Source organism: Leopardus geoffroyi, chromosome D3, assembly GCF_018350155.1.
Source record: "Leopardus geoffroyi isolate Oge1 chromosome D3, O.geoffroyi_Oge1_pat1.0, whole genome shotgun sequence".
Taxonomy (NCBI): domain Eukaryota; kingdom Metazoa; phylum Chordata; class Mammalia; order Carnivora; family Felidae; genus Leopardus; species Leopardus geoffroyi.
This window is the reverse complement of record NC_059339.1, coordinates 22,079,869-22,106,850: the sequence shown is the minus strand read 5'-3', so window position 1 is coordinate 22,106,850 and position 26,982 is coordinate 22,079,869. Positions and strand designations below refer to the sequence as shown.

Here is a 26,982-nt window from a genome sequence, read left to right as displayed (position 1 = left end):
TGATAGAAAATCCTGGGCTGTCCTGCAGTGTGCAGGAACGCTCTGCTTGCTCATTTGCATGATATTTGCCTAGCTTCCGAAGGACATTGATGCCCCTGTCCTACCCCTGGATGGCTGAGCCCTATGACAGATCCCAGTCCCTGCCCCCACCCCGCTTCCGGGATTACATCCAAGGCTAGTACTCATGGGGGCCTCAGCTTTCTTTTCTGTACAATAGGAGTCAGAGGACTGGGCAGGGTTAAGTTCAAATTGTCCTTCCCTCTTTAGTGGCTTGAGCACCACCACAATGTCCACTCTCACCTCTTCCTTCACCACCCCCTCCACCTTCACTTTCAGCTCTACCACCATCTCCTCCTCCATCAACATAACACCCCCCACTGTCTCCCTGCCCCTACCTCTCCTTCACCCATTACTATCACCCTCATCACCATCACCACCCTCCCTTCATTCTACTACCTCAACCATTGCCAACATCTATAACCCTTATCACCTCCACCACCTCCATTTATACGAACCATCGCCACAGTCTCCATCATCCGTGTCAGTCCTCCACTTCCAACATCATAATTATGTACATCACTATCTCCACCACTACAGTCACCTCCCCGGTAACCATCACTTCCACCACCCTTCATCACCCCCAGATCCTTTCTACTCCAGGGCCCTAATGTGACCTGGGCCTCTGCTGCTGCAAATCCCAGCCTCACAGAGACGCTGGCCTGGAAACACAGACTAGACCCAGAGACTGTTAAGCAGAGGTGGGAAGCCCATCCAGGAGAAGGGGATGAGGCATCTGCCCACATGGCTTTCACACAGGGGCCACGTAGTCCCATGGGGATACAGAGGTGACTGTTGACCAACAGAGAGCTCTGGGTACAAAACGCTGCACCTTTTCTTCCTAAACTGAGTGAGATCATTCCTCTTGGAACAATCTAGCAATTCCAGAGGAATCAGGATTTCAGGGGCTGCTTAGCAGATAAAAGTGAGAGAGGGAAAGAGGCAGAAGCAGAGGGTCCACCGTCCTCCCTGGCCATCTCTGAGCCCTGTCACGCATTCACTCTTCTCACTCAGTGATTGAGTCAACCGCTCATTCAGCAAACACTTCCCCAGACCCCGTGCTGGGTCTTGGCCTTCAAAGTTTCCTAAGCCTATATTTGACCTGCCAGTCTGTTCCCCCACTGCTGGGCCTTTCTCCACCCTAGTTCCCTACCCCCAGATACCCCAATTGGTTCCTGCGGGTCTTGGGTCACTGAGAAAACTCCCTTTCCTCACTGAAACTCCCAAGACCTCCCCAGCTCACCAGGTGACCTTGAGCTAGTCCCTCACCCAAACCACACCCAGTGAGTGCCTGAGAAGAAAGATGAGAGGGGCTGGCCTGTGGAGGCAACCTGGGCTGGTGACAAAGTGTTTGCAGGATAGCAGGGGGTGGTGCTGAGGCTGAAATGGGAGGGGACTCCAGTGGCTGGAGCCTGAGTGTCTGGCTCTGGGATGGAAAGGATCAAGCCAGGCTGGGGCGGGCACCAAGGCCCGAAAATGGGGCAAAGGTGGGGGCCAAGACAAGCCCTGGGCTGGCAGGGAGTCAAGAAGGTTGTGGGATCATGTCAGGGATTCAGGTGCTTCTGCCATCCTGAAAAGGGTGCTGACCTCTGAGCTACCTGTCTCTACCTTATCCTCAGGTGTGTCAATATCCTACTCTTGAATAAGGGCCAACCAGACCTACTGGCAGGAGGATGGGGCAGACAGACAGCCCCCTCCATGCTGCCAGTTGGGAACCAGACCAGGCCAATGGGCACAATCTCCACCCTGCCCCATGGCCATTGCAGCCTCAGCAGTCAGCCTGAAGGGTTCCCAGAAGGTAGGCCACCTCTAGGCTGGGAAGTGGGTGCCTGTGTCTTTAAATTCTCAGCATGTTGAAACGGCTGATGACATCACTGGTTCCCGGGAGCGGAGGAGCTAGAGCCAGAGCCCGAGGGAGCCCGGGCTGCTAGGGGCTGCAGACATGGAGGGCCAGAGCAGCAGTGGCAGCAAGAGGCCAGGGACCCGGGCTGGCCTGCGCCCCCTGCCCATGCCCCATGGGGTTTCTCAAACTGAGGCATCTTCCAAGGTAAGACCCCTAAAACCTAGCCCTCCCATCCCTGATCCTTGGTCCCACACACCCCCACACACCACAGGCACCCTGGTGCCCCTGGCTGAGGGGCTGGCACTCTCCTTTGCCCACCAAGCAGGGGCTAGGCAAACAGGACACTTTGGGGGCTGAGAGGGCAGTGATGGGACACCCAGAGAGAGATGGAGTTAGCCATAGCTAGGAGCCCCCAGGAGAGCCCTAGACTGGGTGTCAGGGAATCCAGCTGTGCTCCAGCTTTGCTGTGTGACCTTGGGCAAGTTGCTTGTTCTCTCTGAAGCAATGCAAAATGAAGAGGTTTGTCTTTGTCCCTGAAGACTAAAACGGTGACATCTGGGATGTCTAAGTTGTTAGTGCTGGAGGCGGTGTGGTGGTTGGGGGGACACTTGGAGCCAAGGAGGATGCCCAAAATGCAGCCTCAAAGAGCTAAGTTTGGGGAGGAAGGTGGAGGCAGAGTTTCAGGTTCTCTGAACCGAGAAGGACACTGGACACAGACAAAGCTGCATGTCTGGAGGCAGGAATGGGGCCACCTCAGGGTGAGTGTAAACCTTCTGCTCTCCCTGGCAAAGGACGTTTTATCCCGTCTTCTGGAGACAGGGGCATCAGAAACAGAGGACAGATGGGAAGGGGGAGAAGGTCCCAGCAGGGCCTCATGTCCCCCCACTCCACCTGCCAGACAAAAAGAGGGTACATGCTTGCCTGTCCTCAAAGGTAGGGGAGATGGGGAGAAGGTACAATTTGGGCACAGAGAAGTGCAATGCCAGGATCAACAGAATCCTGGACTTTGAATATTAGAATCACACTTGATGAGAATGGATGATTCCACGGGCTCAAATGAAATCCTAGCAAATGTTGGGGTCATAAATGCAGAGACTATGAGACCAAGGCTTCTCAGGAACAAGGTGTGGCCAGAGGTCCTTCACCAAATTCCTTCATTTTACAGACAAAAACTGAGGTCTTGGGCAGAGAGGTGCTTGCCTAAGGTCACACAGAGCTGGGCTTGGAATTGACATGGCCAGGCTTAGTCCTGGGGTCTTGCTCCTACATGCAACTATGGGTACTGATGAGGAGGACAAACAGGAGCACGACCGAGGAGTTTGGGATGCTTGGCAGCGATGAACCTGAGGGTTCCTGGGTGCTGTGAAGGGAAGGAGGGGTATTTAATAAGCTAGACCCGAAGTGTCCAGAGAGGACAGATCTGGGGTGTCAGGTCAGTACCCCTTAGCCAGGAGAGCAGCAGGAAATGCAAGGAGCGTTGCCAAGGGAAGATGGCTTCAGCCATCCAATGCTCCAGCATGACCAGGGAGTTGGTGTCAGCCAGGAAGGCAAGGAGATAACCCTTAGGTTCAGGCTCACACCTTGCCTCCTTTGAGTTGGGGTCTTAGTTTCCCCATCTAGGAGAGGTGTCAGACTTGAGGGAGGGGATGTTTCTGCATCCTGTTTCCTCCCAAAATGAAGGTGATTCACAGCAGAATGGAATGAGGTGAGAAATTAGGAAGAACTTCCTTGCAAAGATGTGCATTTCTTAGCTAGATGGAGTTGACCGGGGTCTCTATGGAAGTTGGGGCCCAAGCCCCTGGTTAGGGCTACCCTAAGTCTTTGACTTGTCTTCTGCAAGGTGGACTCAAGTTTTCAGCTCCCAGCAAAGGAGAATGCAGCCCCAGTACCCTCCGAACCAAGATTGGCTCTAGCACCTGTGGGGCCACGAGCAGCTAATCCACCTTCCACAGAGGGGCCAAGGCTGGCTCTGGTGTCTCCCCGACCCATCCTGGCTCCGCTGTCTACCCCTAGCAGGCAGAAAACTGCTCCTGCCCGCCACAGTTCCAACCTGGCTCCAACGTCTGTGGGCCAGTTAGTCATGTCTGCCCCAGCTGGGCCGAAGCCTCCTCCAGTGACCTCAGGCTCAGTCCTGCCTCCAACATCCCTGGGGCAGCTGGTAATGTCTGCTTCAGCAGGGCCAAGGCCTCCCACAGCCACTCTGGGGCCCAGGCTGGCTCCAACATCCAGGGACCAGAAGCAGGTGCCACCTGCCTCCGTGGGACCCAAGCCAGCACTCGCTGCTTCGGGCCTGAGCCTGGTCCTGGCATCTGAGGAGCAGACACCACAGCCCCCCTCCAACTCTTCCCCAGTTTTGTCATCTTCTCAGGAACAGGCCCTGGTTCCAGCATCTGTGATACCAACCCCAGCCTCTGTGGGATGGACACCTGCTAAACAGAGGGATGCCCCAGCCCCTAAACCTCTCCCCTCTTCTGAAGGGCATCTCCAGCCTTCAGCTCAGACATCTGGTCCTTCGGGCTCCACATCCTTGATCCAAACACCCCCAGACCCCCGAATCTCCCCCTCATTCAGAGCCCGTCCTGAGGCCCCCCGCAGCAGCCCTGAGGATCCTGTCCTGTCCCGGCCACCCCAGACCCTGCCTCTGGATGTGAGCCAGAGCCCTCCAGAGCCTACTACCCGTTCCCCAGGACTTCTGTCCCCCACCTTCCGGCCAGGGGCCTCCTCGGCACAGACTGTGCCCCCACCTCTGCCCAAGCCACCCAGGTCTCCCAGTCGTTCCCCCAGCCGCTCTCCCAACCGCTCCCCTTGCGTCCCCCCAGCCCCTGAGATGGCCCTCCCCAGGCCTAGCACCCAGGGGGCAGGACCTAGTGGACACCTGAGCCCCAGTGTTCAGCTCCAAGAAACTCCAGCTCCGGTCACCACCTCCCCTTCTACATCCACCTCATCATCCTCTTGGTCAGCTCAGCCTACCTGCAAGAGCGACCCTGGCTTCTGGTGAGGGGGCCCTCTCCCGAGGAGGGTTGGTGGGGCTTGAGCTCCAAAAGTAGCCATTCTTCTAGGGTGGCTTACCCTACACTGCCCCAGTTTACTTCCCTGAGGAAGACTCCTTGTGGGTGCTGTGCCTACTGTGGGATCTTTAGAAGAAAGCATCTCCTGCTAAGGGACTTGCCCACCCCTGCCTCCCTCCGGGAGAATCTAATAGGAGGGATATTGGGCCCACAGTCCTTCTGAGAGCTTACACCCACACCTGCCTCAGTTTATTTCCCCAGAAAGAGCCCTGTGGGAGGGAGGTTGAAGATGAGGGAATGGTGCCCAGTGATAACCCCTCCTACACCCCCAGGATCACTGTGGTCACGTGGAACGTGGGCACCGCCATGCCCCCTGACGACGTCACATCCCTCCTCCACCTGGGCAGCGGTGGCGATGACAGTGAAGGGTCGGACATGATTGCCATTGGGTGAGGGGGCAGGGCATGTGGACCCCGCTCCTGAACCCCTTATGCCTCCCAGAGCTTTGCCCATGGGAGGGGCTTCTAGGGCACTCCCAGACCCATAACGACCTCATCTCCCACCCTGACCCCACCACCAGGTTGCAGGAAGTGAACTCCATGATCAACAAGCGGCTCAAGGATGCACTCTTCACAGACCAGTGGAGTGAGCTCTTCATGGACGCGCTGGCACCCTTCAACTTCGTGCTGGTAATGTTTCCCTCAGCCCCTGGAAGGGTGGAGACCCCTGGACTCCTGGCCCTAGCTCTGCCTGGACTCACCATGGGGCCTGCTGGGCCTCTGCTGCCAGGTCTGTGAAATAGGAGGATGGAGGAGCAGATCTGAAAGACTTGGGGAAAGGGCACAGTGGGGCGGGAGAGTTGTGTGGGGTCCCTCAGCCACGTTGCCTCTCGCCGCAGGTGAGTACTGTGCGGATGCAGGGCGTCATCCTGCTGCTGTTCGCCAAGTACTACCACTTGCCTTTCCTGCGAGACGTGCAGACTGATTGCACACGCACTGGCCTGGGAGGCTATTGGGTGAGCATGGGAACAGCCCTGGAGGGGACAAGGCCTCAAGGGGTCTATAGATTAGTTCCCTGGTCCCCCAAGCATAGGCAAGGTCCCCTCCCCTTTGTCCACCTCTTACCCTGAGGTTTACTTCTCCCCAACCCCGCCCAACACCCCACACCATTTTCTAGACCCAGCCCTCTTTCTGTTCCTGACCCATCCCAGTGTTCCGATCCTTTCCTAGAACCCATCCCTCTCTAAGCCTTTTCTAAGGGCTGGCTGGCCTCGCCCCTCTCTTGCCCCGCTCAGTGCCTCTTCTATTTGCCTAGGCCCCACCCTTGACTCACTCCAACCTGTCTCCCAAGGGCAACAAGGGTGGAGTGAGCGTGCGACTGGCGGCCTTCGGGCACATGCTCTGCTTCCTGAACTGCCACTTGCCAGCGCACATGGACAAGGCAGAACAGCGCAAGGACAACTTCCAAACCATCCTTAGCCTCCAGCAGTTCCAGGGGCCCGGGGCACATGGCATCCTGGATCACGAGTATGGGCGCTGGCGGGGCTGGTGAAGGAAGGGTGGGTCTCAGAAGACAGAGTACAAATACTTGGCCGCAGGAACCTGAGGGCCAGCCTGGGTGGACCTTGTGGGGGAGAGGCAGAGCCTATGGGGGTGGGTGACCACCTAAACTACATCTAGGAACACGAATGCTGGTAAGTTTGATGGTGGGGCAGAGCCTGCTGGGTGGAGCTTTGCTGAGGGGTGGGGCCTTGCTGAAGGCCCCAGAACCTAACTTTGTTCTAGATCCACATCCCCCTGCTGCTCCTTGGCAGGGTAGATCTGCTGCCACCCACTCCACCCACTGCATCATCACTAGGGGCATCCAGTGCTGTCGTTGGATGGGGGTAGAGAAGGATCTTTCACCCCATGGACCCTCCTGACCCCCACCCCTGAACAGCCTCGTGTTCTGGTTTGGGGACCTCAACTTCCGCATTGAGAGCTATGACCTGCACTTTGTCAAGTTTGCCATTGACAGTGATCAGCTCCACCAGCTCTGGGAGAAGGACCAGGTATAGAATCCCAGCCCACACCCTAAACACCAAGCACACAGAGCATGACTGGACACACTTTTGTATCCTCAGCTCTTGCCCTTGCCTTCACCTGCCCTGTCTAAGCTGTTGTCCAATTCTGCCCTTTTGGACCTTCACAGCTCAACATGGCCAAGAACACCTGGCCCATCCTGAGGGGCTTCCAGGAGGGGCCCCTCAACTTTGCACCCACCTTCAAGTTTGATGTGGGTACTAACAAATATGATACCAGGTGAGCTCAGCACTGGGACGAGGTGGACACGTGGGCTGAAGTCGTCTGGATAGGGAAGAAAGCGGGGCAAGAAGTAAGGCTGGGGGCTGTGCCTCAAACCCTATCCCCTGAAACTTGGGTCACCCCTGCTCACTGCAGTGCCAAGAAGCGGAAGCCAGCCTGGACAGACCGTATCCTGTGGAAGGTCAAGGCTCCAAGTGTGGGTCCCAGCCCTTCAGGACGGGAAAGCCACCGGCTCAAGGTGACCCAGTACAGCTACCGTAGCCACATGGAATACACAGTCAGCGATCACAAGCCCGTGGCTGCTCAGTTCATCCTGCAGGTGAGTCCTGGCTTCATGTTCCCCTCATGACATCCCCAGGTCCAGCTCAGCATCCCTTCATGGGGACATCCCCATGGCCCACCAGTAATCCCTTGCACCTGCCTTCAGCAGCATCCATTCATCATAGCAGAGTGGGAGTGGGTTATGATCTCCATTTTCAGATGAGGAAACTGAGGCTCAGAGACACAGCATCATACCAGGGTCACACAGCTGATAAACAGAAGAATTAGGATTTGAACCCAAGCTAGCCTAATTTCAGAGTCTATGCCTTTTCCACTAATCCCTAACTCTGTTCTGAGAAAGGATTAGGGCAATTTATGCTAAAATTCGCTTTATATATTCATATAATAAGACCAGCAAAATCAAAATGTTTATTCAGACTCCATATAGTTTTCATTCATATTTATTCATTATTTGTTTATCATTTTACTATGTGCCAGGTGCTATAAGTGAGGTAGTAATGGGGAGGAGGAGTAGAGACATGAAAAATACAAAGCTAAATTCTAGTTACTATAATTTAACATTGTGTTTAGTGTTGAGGTCTCTGGTTGGCAAAGTAAAAAGGAGAAATGCTAGAATGTCAGAATGGGACCTGAGAGACCATGTAGTCCAACACTCTGTTTTTCTATGGGGGAAACTGAGGCCTTCCAGTGGGGTAGGCATGTACCCCAAGCTGCACATACTCTCAGCAGCAGAGGAGGGTAGATCCCGCCTGTCCAGTCCTGAAACCCAACTCTGGGCTCTCCGATTCCCTTGATCTGATAAGAGGGAACCCTGCAGACCAGAGAATGTTTTCCCTGGTAACTTTGTCATGTGGTCAGTCAGTGGGCCATTGGCCAGTATCCTCAGCTGGGAATGCAAATCTGCCCACATCTGGCCTCCCATAATCTTTGGTAAGAGATTTGGGTATGAAGTTTAACCTTCAGTCAGGAGCCTCACCTTCAGAACCACTCCTTCTGGGTGACTTTTGAGTGCCACTCCTTTTGGGTACCCTGACCTCCCCTCCTCATCAAGGACTCTGACCCTTGCAGAATGTTACCTGTCGAGCACCTAATACATGCTAGTCCCTGTGGCTTTGTCATCCCTTTGAATGCCTTAGTAGGCCCTGAGATATCTAAATTCTCCTCCTAGTTTTACTGGTGAGGAAAATGAGGCTCAGAGAACTTAAGTCTCTCATCCAAAGCAACACAATCAGAACGGGGCTTAGTGGGAATTTTGACCTGCAAGGCCCTGGAGAGCGTTTCTAAGAGGCCACCCCAGGCAAACCTTCTGTTAGGAACCTAGGGACAGGGAGAAGATGTGCTGGTTTCTTCTGGAACAGCCTGGCTCAAAAACTGAGGAGTGAGGGAAAGCTGAAACCACATAAACAGGGGAGCAGACAAAAGCTGGAGGCTGACACACCATCTGAGTCCTGAGGGACAGAGAAAGAACAATGACAGAAACAGGGTTACACTATTCACTTCAAAGCTGTATTCTTACTCCCTTACGAGGCTATGGGCATAAAGAGCCCTGGGCTGGAGGGTAGAAAGCCCGGCATTTATCCTAGACCTATTCTTTTTTTTTTTTTTTTTTTAAGTTTATTTATTTTGAGAGGCGGGGAGAAGGGGCAGAGAGAGAGAATAAGAGACTGAGAATCCCAAACAGACTCCACATTGTCAGCACAGAGCCCGCTGCAGGGCTTGAACCATGAACCATGAGATCATGACCTAAGCCGAAATCAAGAGGCAGATGCTTAACTGACTGAGCCACCCAGGCATCCCTATCCTAGACCTGTTTTGCCTCAGTTTCCCAGTCTGTAAGGTGGTTTCAAAGGCCCTTTATCTCAGCCTATTTTTGCTGACTCAGGCCCAAGGGCCTTAGGTACATGGGATACTCGAGGGTCTCCCCTGATGTTCCCCCTGCCCCTGGGCAGTTTGCCTACAGGGACGACGTGCCGCTAGTGCGGCTGGAGGTGGCAGATGAGTGGGTGCGGCCAGAGCAGGCTGTGGTGAGGTACCGCATAGAAACAGTGTTCGCCCGCAGCTCTTGGGACTGGATCGGCTTGTACCGGGTGAGAAGGGCAGGGATGGTCAGTGACTCAGGGAAGGGAGGGCCTGGAAGAGCAGCTGGGTACCCAGGGGGAATTACTGGCTTCTCCAGAGTTTGTTGCTACACTGGGGGGTCACTGGAGTAAGGTGATAGGAGTCATAACCCTGATTCCTCTTGCCCCAGGTGGGTTTCCGCCACTGTAAGGACTACGTGGCTTATGTCTGGGCCAAACATGAGGATGTGGATGGGAACATCTACCAGGTACTTAAGGGGAGGGGAAGAGTGGGAGGAAGTCCCTGTGGCCCTTGGGCTCAGGACTTGGCTTGGTCAGTCTTTGAGGCTGACCCCAACCTGGGCCTATGCCCTGGGCCCATCAGGTGACCTTCAGTGAGGAGTCACTTCCCAAGGGCCATGGAGATTTCATACTGGGCTATTATAGCCACACCCACAGCATCCTCATCGGTGTCACTGAGCCCTTCCAGGTGAGTAGGTCAGACTGCAGGACCAGGGGTACTAAAAGCCCCTGTTCAAATGTCACAGCTTCCACATTCTGCTCCATGATCTCCTACAAGAAGCCTAACCTTCCTGGGTCTGCCAATGGCAGGGTTGGAGTGGTTCCAAGACGCCTTGAGTGGCTGGTTGGGGAGTGAGACAAACCAGTAACCTCCCTTCCTCCCAGATCTCGCTGCCTACCTCGGAGTTGGCCAGCAGCAGCACAGATAGCTCAAGTGCCAGCTCAGAGGACGAGGATGACAGTACCCTGGAGCTGCTTGCACCCAAGTCCCGCAGCCCCAGCCCTGGCAAGTCCAAGAGACACCGTAGCCGCAGCCCGGGCCTGGCCCGCTTCCCCGGCCTTGCCCTGCGGCCTTCATCCCGTGAACGCCGCGGTGCCAGCCGCAGCCCCTCACCCCAGAGCCGCCGCCTGCCTCGGATGGCCCCTGACAGGGGCAATGATGGTAGCAGTCGGGGCAGTAGTGAGGAGGGGCCCTCTGGGCTGCCTGGTCCCTGGGCCTTCCCACCACCTGTGCCTCGAAGCCTGGGCTTGCTGCCTGCCTTGCGCCTGGAGACTGTTGACCCTGGTGGTGGTGGTTCCTGGGGACCTAATCGGGAAGCCCCAGCCCCTCATAGCCTGTCTCCCAGTCCCCAGGGCCGGCAGGGGCTAGAGGAAGGGGGCCTGGAGCCCTGAGGATGGATGGGCAGATGGGCCCAGGCAGTCCCCACTGTGCTCCAATCTTCTGCAAACCCACCTGTGTCCCTCTTGCTGCTGCTCCAGCTTTATCCGCACCTGCCACTGTCTTGGCCAGGGGTGGCCATCTGGGGTCCCCCAAACTGAGTCCCGGCACCTCAACTGTGACAATCAGCAAAGCCCTATTGGCCCCCATCTGGGATGGGGGGGGGCAATCCTGGAGGTCATCAATTAGAAATTAAATTCTCCAGCATCTCTCCTGACTCCTTCCTAACTTGTTAGCAGTCTGGGGGTCGGGGTAGTCAGAGGATCAGACTAAAGAGGAAGACGATGACAGATCTGACAATTACCAGGCACAAGCTGTATATATACATTACACATGCCATCTCTTTTAATCTGCACCACAACCCTGAGTTGTGGTATTGAGTTCAGTGCAATTCTTAGACCCCTTTCACAGATGGGCAAACTGAGGCCTCCAGGAGGTGAACCTCTCCAAATCAGACACCTAACCACAGTTTGGCTCTATGTTACAGGGAGGGAACATTTACAAGGTGCTAAGCACTGTTCATGTATTGGTTTACTTAATCCTCAACAATCCTATGAGGTAGGTCCTGATTACACCCTGCTTTTTCAGAGGAGGAAACTAAGGCTCGGAGTCAGGGAGGCCCCTTGCTCAATGACACAGAGATTTGGGCCAGGGCTGGGCCAGGAAGGGCATGGCAGCTGTTAAGAGAAGGGATCCCCCAGGGAGAAGAGTTAGGAAGCCCTCTCTAGCCACCCTCCTCTTTCCTGGATTCAGACACAGGCACTTCTGTGATATCCCATCCTCTGACCTACTGCCTCAGGCCTCCGCAGATAGGTGCTGGGGTTCCTCTGAGCAGGGTCTTGAGACACGTATTAATTTTGAGACCTGAAGATACATGTACCTCTTACTAGTACCTCCTGAGGCTGCTGTAGTAGGTTACCCTTTCCCCATTCCCCAGAATGAGCCTCTTGAACACCACATCCAAGCACAGAGGGGTTGTATCACCAGCTCAAGATTGCTCAGCACAGCAGGAGACGTGGTCCAGCATTTCAGCCTTGCTCCCTCTTCCCCCCATCCAGCCTCCTGGCTGTCCACAAGGGCCTGTGCTATGCTTCAATCTAACACATGGAGAGTAGGCCAAGACCCCCAGGGCCTAGCAGAGCCAGGAGCAAGGTCCAGTTTGGTGCCCAGGAGAGCTGGAACTGAGGTCAGTGGTTCTAGGATTTCTGCTGCCTGTCAGGTCTCCAGGCTGCCTGGGTCAGCTGCAGACACCGGTCATAGAATGACATGGGGGCTCTTGGGTGATTTGAAGGCCATACCTGCCCCTCATCTGTGGTCACACCCCAGAGCTGGAGTCGCCTCTGCTGAAGTCGCTGCAAGTGCCGAGCTGACACTTTGATGGCCCTAGGGTCTTTGAAACAGCTGTGAACGGAGAAAAGTGGGGCAGGTGGTCATGGCTGCCAAGGATCCCACCCTGCTCTGCAGACAGGGGGACCGAGGCCTAGAGAGGAGCAGGGCTGGCGTCAGGGAAGGGTGGGTTACATCTAGAAGGGGGCAGAATAAACTTGGGCTAGCACCCAGAGGCCCCAGTTCTGCTGCTAGCTGGCTGCAGAAACCCGGGCCAATCTGGACCTCGGTTTCCTCACCTGTGAAAAGGGAAAGGTAACAAGCAGCTTTCTCTGGGAATCAGAATTGAAATGAGATTTTAGGTTAAAAGCAGGAGTTAAGCAAGTAAGCCTTTTACTGTGTGCCAGGCAGGCCTTGGGCTATATGTGTCACACACGCCACTTCCTTGGCTTCTACATCCATTTTACAAATAAGAAAATAGAGACAAGGAGAGGTGACTCAACTTGCAACGTCACACAGGAAGTGAAAGAATCAACATCAACCCATATGAACCAATTGCAGAGCTGAACCTGGAGCACCAGGGAGTAGGGTATGATGAAAATGGAGCTCAGAGGTGCCCTAACCCCTTTCTCCATCCCCTTAGTCCTGGCACACATCCCCATCCCCACAGGCAACCCACCCCTTGGGAAAATGTCCCCTCCCTCCTGGCCTTGCTATGACTTACCCTGTGCCCTCAGCACAGTCCAGTGGAGGGGTCAGCTTGAAACAGGTTGTGCCTAGCAGCTCCCAAAGTACGCTGGTGCCTGCAGGTGGGCTGTGGAGCCTCAGGAAGCGTGCCAGGCTGAGGGCAGAGGCAGGATTAGGCTAGGGTAGTGTCTGGCCACCCAGCAGCCCCCTCTTAGTGACTGGCAGCAGGCTGCCCACCCCCCAAGGGTCCAAGCAGGCCTCACCGGCGTGTGCAGTTGCAGTGGAAGAGGGGCTCATGAGCACTATTGAGCAGCTGGAACTTTGTTTCCTGAGGCCTGATCTGCTGCTCACATTGATCCAAGTGGCGGAAGCTGCGGCAGGCTCGGCGGACATCTGGGTTGGGGGAGCATGGTGATGAGGGTAGCCCAGTCCCCAGCAAAGCCCTCCAATGCCCACTGCCATTTAGGAGGAACATAGGCACATGCGCTCAAACACAGTGTCCTCGTGTCTCATGCCCTTCGTGCCCTCAGAGTGCCACACACATCAAACACACACACACACACACACACACACACACACACACACACACACACACACATACAAACACACATGGCAGTGCCACCATAGGGGAAGCCCAGAAGAAACCTATGGGCTTCCATAGGGGAAGCCCAGGGTGATCAGGAAAGGCTTTTTGGAGGCAGAGACTGCTAAACCGAGGCTAGGAGAAAAATTCGGGAGAGTGCTCCAGGCAGAAGGAACAGCATGAGCAAAGGCCCAGAGGTGGGAGAGAGCAACCAAATGAGGTTTGTGAGTTTCAGCTGGGAAGTAGAGTCTGCAGGACCAGCACCTGAAGGCCCCTGGGTGTTGGGACATCATCATCTGAAGTAAGAGGAGCCAGGTGGGGGCTCAGTGAGGAGTGATATGGTCAAGTTTAAGGCTTATGAAAACCCCTCTGGCTGCAGCATGATTTGATGGGAGAGGTTGGGAGACCCCCAGGAGGAGTTTGGAACAGGAAGGGAAACAACACAGGGTCCTCGACCTTGTACAGAGGCAGGGACACCTTCCCACATCAGGAACCCCCAAAGTTAGGTTTGGAACTCACCCTGAGGTTTTAGGCCACTCCATGGCCCCTGGAGGCCTGGATGGGTGACCTCCAGCCAGGCTGTGGGGGACATATCAGGCTGGGTGGAGGCCACAGGGGTCCGGAGGGCTGTGGTGTTGGTTTTGATGGGGTGCTTAGACCCTTTCCATTGCGGTGGTCGCTTCTGAGGACGCTGCTTCTGTTGTGGCTTGCTAGGGGCTGGGTTCTGAAGGCTGGGAGGCTGGGGGGTGGCTGGGGAGCTCCAGGAGGCATTATAGAGGGTCCTGGGCTGGAGGTGGGCAAGAGGTATGGAGCCATACCTTCTGCACCTGGAAGGTGGCAATTGGTAACTCATAATACCCCTCCCAGAAGCCCTAGGTTCCTCTCCATGGAGACCAGGTTTCTGCCAGTCCCATCCCTTGTCCCACTGGGTTGTATTGGGCACCCAGGGAAGGTCTGCATCCTGGCCCTGTCCTGAGGAGAAGACAGGGAGGATGAGGCATCATTCCTTGGAGGACAGACATACAGGCAGGCATCCCTCCCTGGGCTCCCTCTCTGGCTGGGAAGGAGATTGAAGGGGGCAGCTACATACCCTCCCCACCAGTACCACGCCACACACGCCTCCTGCTCCTCCAGCACGAAGCAGGGGACCTCCAGCACATTGAAGAAGGCCACACCCACGATGTCCGAGATGGAGTCCTGCTGGTTCTTCAGGCATTGCTGGAACCTGCCCCAGAGCTGGTACTCAGGTCCCTGGACCACAGAGAGCCACCTGGCTCCTCCTCCAGCCCACCCAGTCACTACCATCCAAGTGGTTTGGGATCCAAGAGTCTCTTCTCCTAGGGTCAGCTTTCCCACCTGCATGGTAGGGTGTCTGACTAGCTGATTCTTTAGGATTCTTTGGAATCCCAGTCTCTGCACCCAGGAACTACTCCACCCGTAAGTCCCCAACCCTCTCTGCCCACTGCCAACCTGGCATCACAGTCACAGTGGGAGATGGTGTGGAATCGGTAGTTTCTGATACCATAGCTGTACTGGAAGGGCGAGATGTTCTGTGGGCATCGGTCATGTTCCCGGCAGCAGAGATCAGGGCCTTGGAAGATCCCTGCAGGAAGCAGGGGCAGGGGCACCAGCTCAGCAGGGTCCTGGGCACCACACACTGGCTATGCCCATCCAGTGCAAGAAGCAGGGACCTTATTCTCACCCCAGCCCTGACACAGATGCCCTGGGCAGCCTCAGACCACTCTCTGTGGGACACTCAGTTTCAAAGCCTGAAGAGAGTACCCACGCGCAGCCTCTACTGGGCAGCTCCAAGTGCCAGGCAGCCCACCCAGGAGCCCTTGTCCAGGAAAGGGACTTACTCAGGGACTAAAGTCTGCCTCCAGAGCTCTCAAGCTCACACCCCAAATAAAACTCAGAAGTTATGAATGTGTGTGGAATGGAATGGCAAACAGGCAGGGTGCAACCTTTCTCATTGGCACGATGAAGCATTGTCAGGATGCCAGTCTGCTCCAACTCAGGTGCCAAAGCCTGCCCCCAGCCTGCCATGCATGCACAAAGACAGCTGTACTGACAGTGCAAAAAAGTCATCCATGTTTGTTTGTCAGTAAAAAGCAATAGTGCCTTTTACTGAGCATTTCCCAAGTGCCTGGCACTTCCCACACCCAAGCTTACAGCAGCCCTGTAAAGGAAATGTCACTTTCATGGTTCAGGTGAGAAAACCAAGGTTCAGAGAGGGGAAGTGACCTGTTCAGCTTGAATTTGCTAACCCAGGCCTTTGGGTCTCAGTGTCCATTCCACTGGGCACCTTGTCCTCATAAAGCCTCCTCTTAGGTGATAGTGTTTTGGCTTGGACAACCTGGGACCCATCCCAGTCCACCCCCTCCCTGGGATGGTGATTAATGAGGACTCCAAGGTTTGACTAGGACGTTTCCCATCTATGACCTAATTCAAGCAACCCATGATGAGACTTATGGTCACCCCATTTTACAGATGAGGACATTGAAGTTTACAGTGGTTAAGTCATTCCCCCAAGGACACACAGTCTGGAAGAATGGGGGCCAGGGCAAAAGCCTGCACTTCCCTCCCCTACCCCCTAGTCCACATACCCATCACTCACCCAACTCTGTGGAGTTTCCGGCAGAATCCCCAACTCCACACCACAGCGTGCCAGGCATAGTCCAGCCTCTCTTCAGCCGCTGGTGTCCTATGCTGCTGGGTGCTCCTCTGTGTCCTTCTGCTTGCTCTTCCCTGACCCCTGCTGCTCGCTTCTCCCTAGCCCCTGCTGGACCCTCTTCAGTCCCTCGGCAGGCTCCCCACTGACTCTGAAGTGTGGCCAGCGCTCTCTGCAGCTCAGGTCCAGGGGTGTGGATGAAGGTGCCCCGGGTGATCTCACCAGCACAGAGAGCACTAAAGGCTGCAGTGAGCTCTGGCTCGTCTTGCTGGCTACAAGATTGCAGCCTCCCGTGCTCATCCCAGTGGGTGTGGACCAGGGCCAGTCCCTGGGCATTCTTGCCCAGAAAGCTCAGGGTCCCCAAGGGGCTGCCGGGGATGGGCCTGGCCAAGTGGCAGGAGGTGCTGTCCCAGAGGAGGGCAGAGGAGCTCCCCACAGCCACTCCCAGGAAGCTCAGCATCCCTAACAGCACTACCAGAATTCCCATTCTGTCCTGGCCCAGCCCAGTCAGACAAAGCCCCCACAACACCTACCCCTGGCAGCCCACGAGGCAGCAGATTTAAGCAGCTGAGCGGAAGCGGTGCCCTGCAGACCCTGCGGCAGGGCCAATGAATGGAGCTTTGGGAGGAGTAGGAAGGAGGCTGGAGTATGGGGTGATCTCTGGCTTGTAACTGAATCCACCGGCTGGGCAGGCCGCTGATTGGCCAAGGAGTGTACTTGCCAAGGCCCACGCCCCCATTCACCATGCCTTTCTCATCCAGTCACCTGCTGCCAGCCCCGCCTGGATGGGGACTGTGGGAGCCAAAGCCTTGGGCCCTGGGGCAGGGGGCCAGGAGGGGATCCCTTTCTTCCTAGGGAGGGAAGAGGGTTCAGGGGCTCAGAGGAAGCTCCCAGAACTCATCCTTAGACCCCCACCCCAGTAGTGGCTGCCACACCCACCTCCATGAAGTTGGCAGAGGGCCATGGCCTCTACCAGAGTTGGGTGAAAGAGGTGAGGGCAGGGTTTGGGCCCTGTAGCTACCCCCACCCTGGGAGCTCCTGAGATTTCTGGTAAAGGGAGCATCCATCTCCTGGCCACCTGGAGTGTGCCCTCCCACCATCACCCAGGGTTGGTTCTAAGAAAGCCTCTTGGCACAATCAGGGAACAGCACCCCAGGGCTCTCTATTTCCTGGGACTCAAAGGCAGAGGCCTGGCCAAGCAGCAACCCTCTTGATCTGATGGTGGAAACATAGCCAGAGCAGAACTTGAGAGCAACATGGGGCGGAGCTATGCTCCAGACTTAAAGGGACTATGGCCCTCAGAGGAGTAGAGGGCTGGGCAGGGGTCTCAGTCTGCAACCATCTCCATCCTTGGACTGTAGCCACCAGTGGGACACAGTAGCATCATGTGCTCCCCAAGAGGACTGGCCTCTCCACTAGGGAGAGTTTACAGCCAGCACGTGTTCCTGTGTCCCAAAGCTAACGTATCATTCGCCTTCCAATCATCCAGGGAAGTTGGGGTGCTTACACCCATAATGCAGATGAAGAAACTGAGGATTGTTGAGGGTGAGGAAACCTCAGGGGACAGGATCTAGCTAGGGAGGTGTTAGAGGCTGGCAGTATAGTTCTTGGAAAGCTTTACTGGGAGATCAGAGCTGGTAGGGAAAGTGATTGTCTGTCATTCTTCCCATCAGCCTACTGCTCCTCCAACATTCCTCCCAATCTCCATCCAAGTCTCTTCCAGGAGGGTGAACCCCAGTGAGGCAGAGCCACGGGTAGAGCTGGGGGAGATGCTCACTGTGCATAGCAGGTAGAAGGGGGGCTTTAGGGTGTGCAGGCCCACCTCTATACTCAGAACCAGCCTGGGCCTGTGGTTCAGGAGGTCATGGCTGGGGACAACGAAGAGGGAGAGAGGGTGGGAGTAGCCCAGAGCCAAACTCCTTCTCTTCAGAGGTTGAGAAAAGGGATGTGGAATAGAGTGTGGTGGTGGGAAGGGTAGGGAGACCTGGGGTTCCTAAAGGTAGGAACACCACTGAACAAAGGTGGGTCCCTCTGGGAAGAATTCTAATGTTTTGAAACCATTGTTCTGGTAATTTTCCCTAACTGGAGGAATGGCCACCCACCTCTGCCCACCTTTTCCATATTACAGAGCTCATTACCCACTGTAGCTGGGAGGTCCCATGGCAGGAACCCAACTTTCAAGGTCAAACAGACCTATCTGGAGTATTGACACTGTGTGACCTCAGGCTTTGAAGTCTTAACTTCTCTGAGCCTCAGTCTCCTTATCTGTATGATGGGTCTTATCACAGTAGTCAGTTCACGGGATGTTGGGTAAAACTCTCCACCCAGGGACTGGCATCCAGGATACTGTCGCTAAAGTCTCAGGACATCCCTGGGCAGGAAGCAAATTGACCAGGAGAAAGCAAGTCTCCAGATTTTCAGGCCTCAGCATCCATCAAAGTTAGTTCCAACTAGGCCATGACCTGGTTTTGTGACTTCAGGCTTGTCCCTCTCCCTCTCTAGGCCTCAATTTCCTCCTCTGTACAGCGAAGAGCATGATGGCGGTGACCTTTGAGGTCTTTTTTAGTCTGGGCCCCAAAAGAAGGCAGGCTGGGGCCTGCCCAGGCCTCAAGGGAAGGTGTCACTGGGTTTTCTCTTCAGATTCCACCCAGTGGCCACGTCAGTCAACCTACAGGACAAGCTTTGGAGCCCTGCCTCCCATTGGGTGCCCCTCAAAAGCCTTGCCACAGAGGATGGCAGGAGCCAAACCAGCAGGACAGGATAGGCCAGGCCCTGAAGACAAAAGGGGAGCTGAGGCTTTCTTCTGGATCCCCACCTGTCTGGAGTGGGGCAGGGTTCACAGTGAGTGAGTGAGGGGCAGGGGTCTGTGGGGTCTGATCATTTATCGCTCTTTCTGTCCATCGGTCCCCATCACTCTGTCACCTTTGGCTTCTCTCTCATCCTTCTCTCCCTTGGTCTCTTTCCCTCTCTGGCCCTGATTCTCCTCATTTCTTTCTCTCTCCTGTATCTCTCCCTCTCTCCATCTTTCTCTGACTCTAACGCTCCATCTCATTTTCTCCCTCCATTTCTTTTTCTTTCCTCTGTCTGTGTGGCTTTTCACTGCCCCTCCCCCTGTGTTATTGTCTCTGCTTCTCTCCCTCCCTCTCTATCTCATTTCTTGTGCCCTTGTGTCTCTGAGGATCCCTGTCCTCTCCCCTGGCTCTCTTTCCCTCTTTTTCCTGTTTCTCTCTTAATTTTTATCCCTCTCTCTGTTTTCCTTTTTGTTTCTTGGGGTCTTCTGGTTTTTCTCCTCCCTTCCTGTTCTCTTTCTTACTCATTCCCTCATTATGTCTCATGGTTTCCTCACTTACGTGTGTGTCTGTGTGTCTGTGTCTGTTTCTCTCCCCTCATTCTTCTCTCTTCCTTCCTTCTCTGTTTGTTCTCCCCCTCCACACCCTCACCCCAGGCCCAGGACCCAGGGTACCCAAACTTTTCCCAGCCATGGTCTCATCTGATGCCCACAACCCCTGCCCCTCCCTGGGGAAACAGGCAGGGTAGGGCTTCTCATCGACTATTGAGATGGATGGAGAGTCTCCAAAAGGGAAGTAACTTGCCAGGAGTCACACAGTAGATTTGGGAAAAGCCAGGTCAGACTTTCCTTGGGCTGTGGGGAGGATTTCCCGTGATCCTGGGAGACTCTCAGCTCCCCTACCACCTCCCCATCTCAGGGACTTCCTCCCCACTGCCTGGAGCCCTTGGAGCTTGCCTTCTCTACCCCACCAGGAGGGCTCTCTGCAGCTCTCTGTGCCAGGAGAATGGTGTGGGCAGTGCCTAGCTCCAGAACATTCTGCATTCATTCAAAAACAAATAGTTACTGAGTGTCCAATACTGCCAGGCACAGGGGGAGCCCTGAACAGAAAGAGGAGGAAGGGGGACAGAGCATGCTCAACTAGGGAGATGGAGAAGAACTCATCCCCTGAGGGGACAGGGTCTGGCAGCCCAGGGGAGCCAGGGCCTGAGTGTCACTTGGGTCCTCTAGGAAGCCACCACTAAGATGGAGCTAGAAGTGCAAGAGACTTATTGGAGGAAGTGCCTGTGAAAGATAAAGGGGGGAGGGAAGAAGCAGGATTGGGCAGGGAAAGCCTTCAGACTGTGTTGCAAGTTTGACATCTATGGGGAGAGAGTAGAAGGGATGGAGAACTGGATAAGAGCATCACACTGAGGTGCCACTCTGAGCAAACATCAGCCAGCCAACAGGGAGCTCTGATGTAAAAATTGCCCATGGAAGAGCCCTGGCTGGGCAGAAATAGGCAGGCCCTAGTGCCTGGCTGTGCCCAGTCATTGGTTGGAGGCTGTCCAGGAGGACAGTGGCATCCACTCCAATGCTGCTACAGATGCTGATGCTGCCACACCTGGGAATTTATCTACCCATTTGGCTGAGGCAGCCCCACTACAGACCAAAAGAGGAAACTCAATGGGCAGATGGGAGTCTAAAATCTGGGAGGAAGCCCAGAAGGCAGTCTTCTCTGTGGTACAGGACCATCCCTCATAAGATTTCCAGGTAGGAGTTCAGCCCCAAGAATACCTGGTATAAACTAAGCCTAGTCCTAGGTCTGAGGGAATAAATAATGAGACACACTGTATTTAAAACTAGACATCTCAATATGTAGAAAAAACACATTAGATTCAATTCAACAGCTTATTAAACTAGAGTAGAAAAGGGAGAGAGGGAGAGAGATGGGGAGTCAGAGGGACCATGGAAACTATTCTAACTGAACAACATTAGAAGCTGTGGTGGTTTAAAGATGGGCACAAATTCTCTGATACCCCTCCCTTAAAGTGGTGTAGACTACTTCCTCTCCCCTTCAGTGTGAACTGTACTTAGTCACATGTTTCTAATATATAAAATGTGGTGGACCTGATGTAACTTCTGAGACTAAGTCATAGAAGGCATTGTACCTCCCTTCTTGCTCTTTCTCTTGTATCACTTGCTCTGGGGAAGCCAGTTGACGTGTCATGAGGACACTCAAGCAACCCTATGAAAAGGTCTATGTGGTGAGTAACTGAGGGCTCCTGTCAACAGCCATGCAAGTGAGCCACTTGGAAACAGACCCTTAAGGCCCAGTCAAGCCTTCAGATGAATACTGCACCACCTGGCCTCCCCTATACCCACTGCCTTTGGTAATAGCTTTATTGAGATATGATTCACATACTATACAATTCACCCATTTTAAGTATACAACTTAATGGTTTTAAGTATATCTAAAGTTGTGGAGCCATCACCATGACCTAATTCCATAACATTTTCATCATTATAAAAAGAAATCCTATAACCAGTAACAGTCATTCTGCCTTCCTCCCTTCCCCTAAGTAGCCACTAATCTACTTCATGTACATCTCATATAAATGGACTCATACAATATATGGTCTTTTGTGACTAGCTTCTTTCACTTAGCATAATGTTTTCAAGGTTCATCTGTGTTGTAGCATATATTAGAACTTCATTCCTCTTTAAGAGTGGATAATATTTCATTGTATAGATATACCACATTTTGTTTATCCATTCATTAGCTGACGGACCCTTGGATCGTTTCCACTTTTTGGTTATTATGAATAATGCTTTCACAAACATTCGTGTAAACATTTTTGTGTGAACATATGTTATAATTTCTCTTGGGTACATACCTAGGAGTAGAATTACTGGGTTATGTGGTAACTCTATCTGTAACCATTTGTTTGATTGTTTTATTTTTTTAAGTTTATTTATTTATTTTGAGAGAGAGAGAGAGAGAGAACGCACGGGGGGGGGGGGGTGGGGCAGAGAGAGGAGAGAGAGAGAATCCCAAACAGGCTCCACACTGTCAGCACAAAGCTCAATGTGGGGCTCAAACCCACAAAACATGAGATCATGACCAAGCTGAAATCAAGAGTCAGATGCTTAACCGACTGCGCCACCCAGGCACCCCTTTGTTTATTTGTTTAAAGTTTATTTATTTATTTTGAGAGACAGAGAGAGAGAGAAAGAGTGAGAGTGCGTGCATGTGTGAGAGAGCATGGGAGGGGCAGAGAGAGAGAGAGAGAGAGGGAGAGAGAGAATCCCAAGCAGGCTCTGTGCTGTCAGCATACAGCCCAATGCAGGGCTTGATCTCACAAACCGTGAGATCATGACCTGAGCCAAAATCAAGAGTCAGGCACTGAACCAACTAAGCCACTCAGGTGCCTTTATCTTTAGCCATTTGAAGAACTGCCAGACTGTTTCCAAAGTGGCTGCACCATTGGACATTCTCACCAGCAGTGTTTGAGAATTTTGATTTCTCCACATCTTTGTCAATATTTGTTATTATCTATCTTATATCCATCCTGGTGGGCATCTCATTATGGGTTTTGTTTGCATTTTCCTAACAGCTGTTCATCTTTTCATGCTTACTGGTCATTTGCATATTTTCTTTGAAGAGATCTGGCAGATATCTTCACTGTAACCTTGTGAGACCCTGATCCAGAACCACTCAAATAAGCTACTCTCTAATTCCCAACTTTCAGAAATTATGTGAGACGATAAATGTTTGTTGTTTTGAGATAGTTATTACAAAGCAATACACAACTAACAGAGAAGGATTCAGGTATATGTCATGGGTGCCTACTATTAATGCTATTGGAAGTCCCAGCCAATGTAATAAGAAAAAGAAATACAAATTGTTAAGTTTGAAATGGAAGAAACAAAACTGTCATTGTTTGTAGAGTGATTTAGCTACCTAGAAACTGCAGATGTATCCAATTCCTCGGGTAGGGAAAGCAGTGTAATGGAATAGAAGCAGCCGAGGACAGACCGAGATTTGAGTCCTATCTTCTCCCTTACTTTCTGTGGGATATTAGGCAAGTCCTTTTGCCTCTTTGTGCCTCATTGGTAAAATGGAGATGAGAATAGTACCTACACCATGAGGATTAATATAAGTGTATATAAGGTACTTCAGTGGCTGACATACAGCAGGCTTTGATAAGTGGAAGGGGATTTGAAGGTAGGAGCCAGGCAGGATCGCAGTGACTAATTTAATGCCCAGTTCCCCAGGCTGCAGAATGTGGCATCCTTCCATTCTCCCAACTGACTCCAGCCTGCTGGTAGGGTCCTAAGAGGTTCAGTAGATCCTTATCTGGATTCAACCTCTGGCTCCACTTCCTTTCACTGGGCATCTTAGGGCAACTTCCTTGTCGTGGCTGAATCCCCATGATGTAATCTATTGACTGATATGCTCATGCCTATCTTTTTTTTCTTTCTTTTTTTTTTTTTTTTTTACTTCCCATGGACTATGGTAAGGATCAGAGAATGGAAAAGGAGCTTACTGAGGGGAAAACCTCACATTAGGCCATGAATAGCCCACATGAGTCACTCATGTGGCATGAGATCCCACCCCCAGAAATGTAGGAAAACCCAACAGGAACAAGCGGGCAAAATAGGCCCTGAGAGCTCTGTCTAGCTCAACATGGGGGCCACAGAAGGCATTGGGATATGGGACAGGATTCCACTGAGTGCAAGAATCACACCCCTCCTATTCACATGGCACTTGACCTTTATATTCTCACCAAGCCCAAGTGGTAGGGTTGATAGATGAAAATAGAGATGCCCAGTTACATTTGAATTTCAGAACTCAGTGAATAATTTTTAGTGTAATTGAATGCTCCCAACATTGTAATTATTTTTGATTATCTGAAATTATAATTTAAATGGGTTTTCGGTGTTTTTATTTGCTATATCTGGTAACCCTACCCAGCAGTGAGGAAAGACAAGCAGGGCAGCAACTCTTTGCCTCACTTCACAGAGGAGGTACAGGGTAGAGATTGGACTTGCCCAAAGCTCTGCTGCTTATTCACCTTTTCATTCTACACAGGGCTCTTTGGCTGAGGTTGAAACCTGGGTTGTGTGTTGGCTATAACTCAGAGACCTTAGCTCACACCCCCTCCTTCCCTTTTGGGGTTAGATTGGCCCTTGGGGCCCTTGAGGGGCTCTGTGAGTCTAACTCACTCAACAAGATTAAGAGGGTGGGTGGGAGCATAATGGAAAGATCAGGAGGGTAGGAGGAGATCTGACTGCAGAATTCAGGTGCTGGCAGGCTAAATAATAAATCTCCCATTTCTACACCCAATGACTCAAGTTCTCAAGCACAGTTCTATCTGTGAATTTGCCCCAGGTCAACAGCAGATGGGAATTAGAGCTAGAACCAGCACCTCTGGATCCCCAGCACTCTTCCTGTTGCTCTGGGGTCTGGACAAGAGGTCCCAGGGAGGAGCCCTCTTATGCCCATACCAGGGCATGGGAGCAGGAAGGCCTGTGGGACAGCACAGTAGGCCTTTCCGGAACCCACAGTATTTCGTTGAGCCTCTGCTGACATCTAGTGGGCACCCAAAACCAACACCTCTAAGAGAAACTGAACAAGGAAGGCTGTCTTCGCAAGTTTCTGGTCCCTTTTTGCACCTGCCTGTTCCTTCTTATCTGGGCTCTACCTCTGACTTGCTATGGAACCCTGACAAGCCCTTTGTCTCTCTGGATCTCAGTTTTCTCTTTTAGAATAAGGGTTATCCAAATTGCAGCTGGCCTGATCTTTCTAAAGCACAGGCCTAGCCAGGTTTGTCCCCTGACCCACCCTGAACTTCAGGTCAAAGTCTGTCATACCCTGCAGGATCTGAGCCTGGCTGACCTACAAGGTCCCCACTTCTCTGCTCCAGCGACACAGAGCTACCTTCATCTCCTCAATCACCAGTCCCTCTCAGGGTCCTTGTACATGCTATTCCCTCTGCCCCAAACACTCTCTTTCACCTGGCTTGTTCCTACTCATCCTTCAAGTGTCAATTTAATTACTCCCTCCAGGAAGCCCCCTCTTCCTTGACGCCCCCAACCCAGGATGGGCAAGTGTACTTTAGGTCCCCACTAAAGAATAATTTAGGTTTCAAAGAAGATATCACCCTGGAAGAGGTCAAATGGCAGTCCACTCAGTCCACGTGGGGAACCATGGGCTCAGGGTTAAAACTGACCTGATTTCCTATCTCATTCTGCCACAGTTGGTCAGTGTGAATGCTCCACCTCTCTGAGTCCCTTTTTCACAGATGAATAAATCAGACTCTGTCTATACCAGTGATGAAAAATATAACACTAATGTGAGCCAAAAAAGTAATTTGGAATTTTCTAGCTCCAGTTTAAAAAGTGAAATTAACAAGGGAAATGAATTTTAATGACATATGTTCACATAATCCCTGTGTAAAATATTTCAACATGTAATCGATATTTTAAAATTATTAATGATCTATTTTACTTTATTTTTTTATACTAAGTCTTTGAAGTCTGGTATTTTAACTTACTGTGTGTCTCAGTTTGGATTCCACACTTCAAGCTCTCAGTAACTACATGAGGCTAAAAGCCACTGTATTGGACAGCACAGCTCTGTATCTTGATCTGTGTGGCTGTTACATATGTGTACATATGTAAAAATTTGTGGAGCTGAACACTTAAGACTTTGACCTTTTTGTATGCAAATTATACCTAGTCTTGAGGGAAAAAAAGAGTAATTCCAGGTTTCTAGCACGAACACGGATGGACAAAGGGTGGAACAATTTCCTGGAATGGGAGAGGTTGAATGTGAGCCAAGGGGGTGCTGGGTGAGAAAAAGCTGAGTGTGAGGATCTTTGTTCCTTTAGGTCTTTGTTGCCCCCAGACCCTAATAAAGTTTCCAGGGTCACCTAACCAGAAGCTGTCCAGGTGGCAGAGAACAAGTGGCCTTGGTGCCTGGGACTTGTCCCCAAGACTTGAGAGGGGGTCACAGTGCCATTCAAACTTCTCTCCTGGACTCCACAGTCCTAGGCTCTGCCTATTCTCATGTTGGGGCCATGGGCATCTCCTCTACCTAGGACTGCTAGACTAGCAAAAAATAAAAGTCACCAACTTAAATCTGAATTACAATAAACAAAAAATAATTTTTTAATTTTTTAATGTTTATTTTTGAGAGAGAGAGAGAGAGAGGGACAGAGTATGAGCAGGGGAGGAGCAAAGAGAGGGAGACACAGAATCTGAAGCAGGCCCCAGGCTCTGCACTGTCAGCACAGAGCCTGACGTGGGGCTTGAACTCACCAACGGTGAGATTATGACCCAAGCCAAAGTCAGATGCTTAATGGACTGAGCCACCCAGACACCCTACAACAAATAATTTTTTAGTATAATTATGTCTCAGATGTTTGTTTGTATGAAATTCAGATTTAACTGGGTGTTGTCTGTTCTACTTGGCAACCTGACTTCTAGCTCGTCCTCCAGGACTCTGAAGCACGGAATCTAGCTCTACTTCCTTGTGTGATGTTGGCCACATTTCTTTATCACTTTGACCTTCAGCTTTCTCTTCTGTAAAATAGTCAACAATTCTTTCCTTAAAGACCTGTTGAGAAGATTCACTGAGAAAATTTTTTAAGAAGGATCTCCCAAAGGTAACTGGGTGGCTCAGTCAGTTAAGCGTCCAACTCTTGGTTTCAACTCAGGTCAGGATCTCAGGGTTTGTGAGATCAAGCCTCACCTTGGGCTCTGTGCTGACAGATCAGAGCCGGCTTGGGATTCTCTATCCCTCTCTCTCAAAATAAATAAACTTAAAAAAATTTTTCCAGGGCAACTGGGTGGCTCAGTTGGTTAAGTATCCAACTTTGGCTCAGGTCACAATCTCACAGTTCATGTATTCAAGCCCCGCATCCAGCTCTGTGCTGACAGCTGAGCCTGGACCTGCTTCGAATTCTGTGTCTCCCTCTCTCTGTGCCCCTCCCCCACTCATCCTCTGTCTCTCTGTCTCTCTCTCTCAAAAAGAAATAAACATTAAAAAAAATTTTTTTTTAATTTTCCAACAATAACAAAAAGAAGGATCTCTCCATAATGCCTAGCACACATTAGGCCTGGCACATATTATTAGGCCCTGAGTAAACAT

The 26,982-nt window shown here is 52.3% G+C and overlaps 2 protein-coding genes across 3 annotated transcripts; one reads left to right on the top strand and one right to left on the bottom strand.

Moving 5' to 3' along the window:
* Nucleotides 1-1,940: 1,940 nt before the first annotated feature.
* Nucleotides 1,941-10,999, top strand: INPP5J (inositol polyphosphate-5-phosphatase J). Its single transcript, XM_045458273.1, has 13 exons — nt 1,941-2,104; nt 3,741-4,894; nt 5,241-5,357; nt 5,489-5,597; nt 5,807-5,923; nt 6,259-6,434; nt 6,847-6,958; nt 7,099-7,208; nt 7,347-7,530; nt 9,443-9,580; nt 9,742-9,819; nt 9,936-10,040; nt 10,238-10,999. The coding sequence occupies exons 1-13, from the start codon at nt 2,000-2,002 to the stop codon at nt 10,742-10,744; spliced, it is 3,012 nt and encodes a 1,003-aa protein (XP_045314229.1). The 5' UTR covers nt 1,941-1,999; the 3' UTR covers nt 10,745-10,999.
* Nucleotides 11,000-11,113: 114 nt separating this feature from the next.
* On the bottom strand, nt 11,114-19,084 carry PLA2G3 (phospholipase A2 group III). 2 transcript variants are annotated; one of them, XM_045458279.1, is made up of 7 exons: nt 16,004-19,084; nt 14,857-14,989; nt 14,477-14,611; nt 13,906-14,213; nt 13,067-13,196; nt 12,841-12,957; nt 11,114-12,191 (listed from the first exon to the last, which is right to left on the bottom strand). In XM_045458279.1, exons 1-7 carry the CDS (start codon nt 16,542-16,544, stop codon nt 11,987-11,989), a joined length of 1,569 nt encoding a protein of 522 aa, XP_045314235.1. In that variant the 5' UTR covers nt 16,545-19,084; the 3' UTR covers nt 11,114-11,986. The 2 variants fall into 2 exon arrangements, with proteins under 2 accessions (XP_045314235.1, XP_045314236.1); XM_045458280.1 differs by lacking the exon at nt 14,477-14,611.
* Between the last annotated feature and the right edge of the window lie 7,898 nt (nt 19,085-26,982).

Bases quoted from the DNA above. Each gene is read 5' to 3' on its own strand.
- INPP5J (XM_045458273.1), top strand. From the start codon at position 2,000: ATGGAGGGCCAGAGCAGCAGTGGCAGCAAGAGGCCAGGGACCCGGGCT. The intron at 2,105-3,740 runs GTAAGACCCCTA...GTCTTCTGCAAG, and splicing joins AAACTGAGGCATCTTCCAAG to GTGGACTCAAGTTTTCAGCT. The intron at 6,959-7,098 runs GTATAGAATCCC...GGACCTTCACAG, and splicing joins AGCTCTGGGAGAAGGACCAG to CTCAACATGGCCAAGAACAC.
- PLA2G3 (XM_045458279.1), bottom strand. From the start codon at position 16,544: ATGGGAATTCTGGTAGTGCTGTTAGGGATGCTGAGCTTCCTGGGAGTG. The intron at 13,197-13,905 runs GTGAGTTCCAAA...CCCCCAACCCAG, and splicing joins GAGTGGCCTAAAACCTCAGG to ATGTCCGCCGAGCCTGCCGC. The intron at 12,958-13,066 runs GTGAGGCCTGCT...CTCTGCCCTCAG, and splicing joins CACTGCAACTGCACACGCCG to CCTGGCACGCTTCCTGAGGC.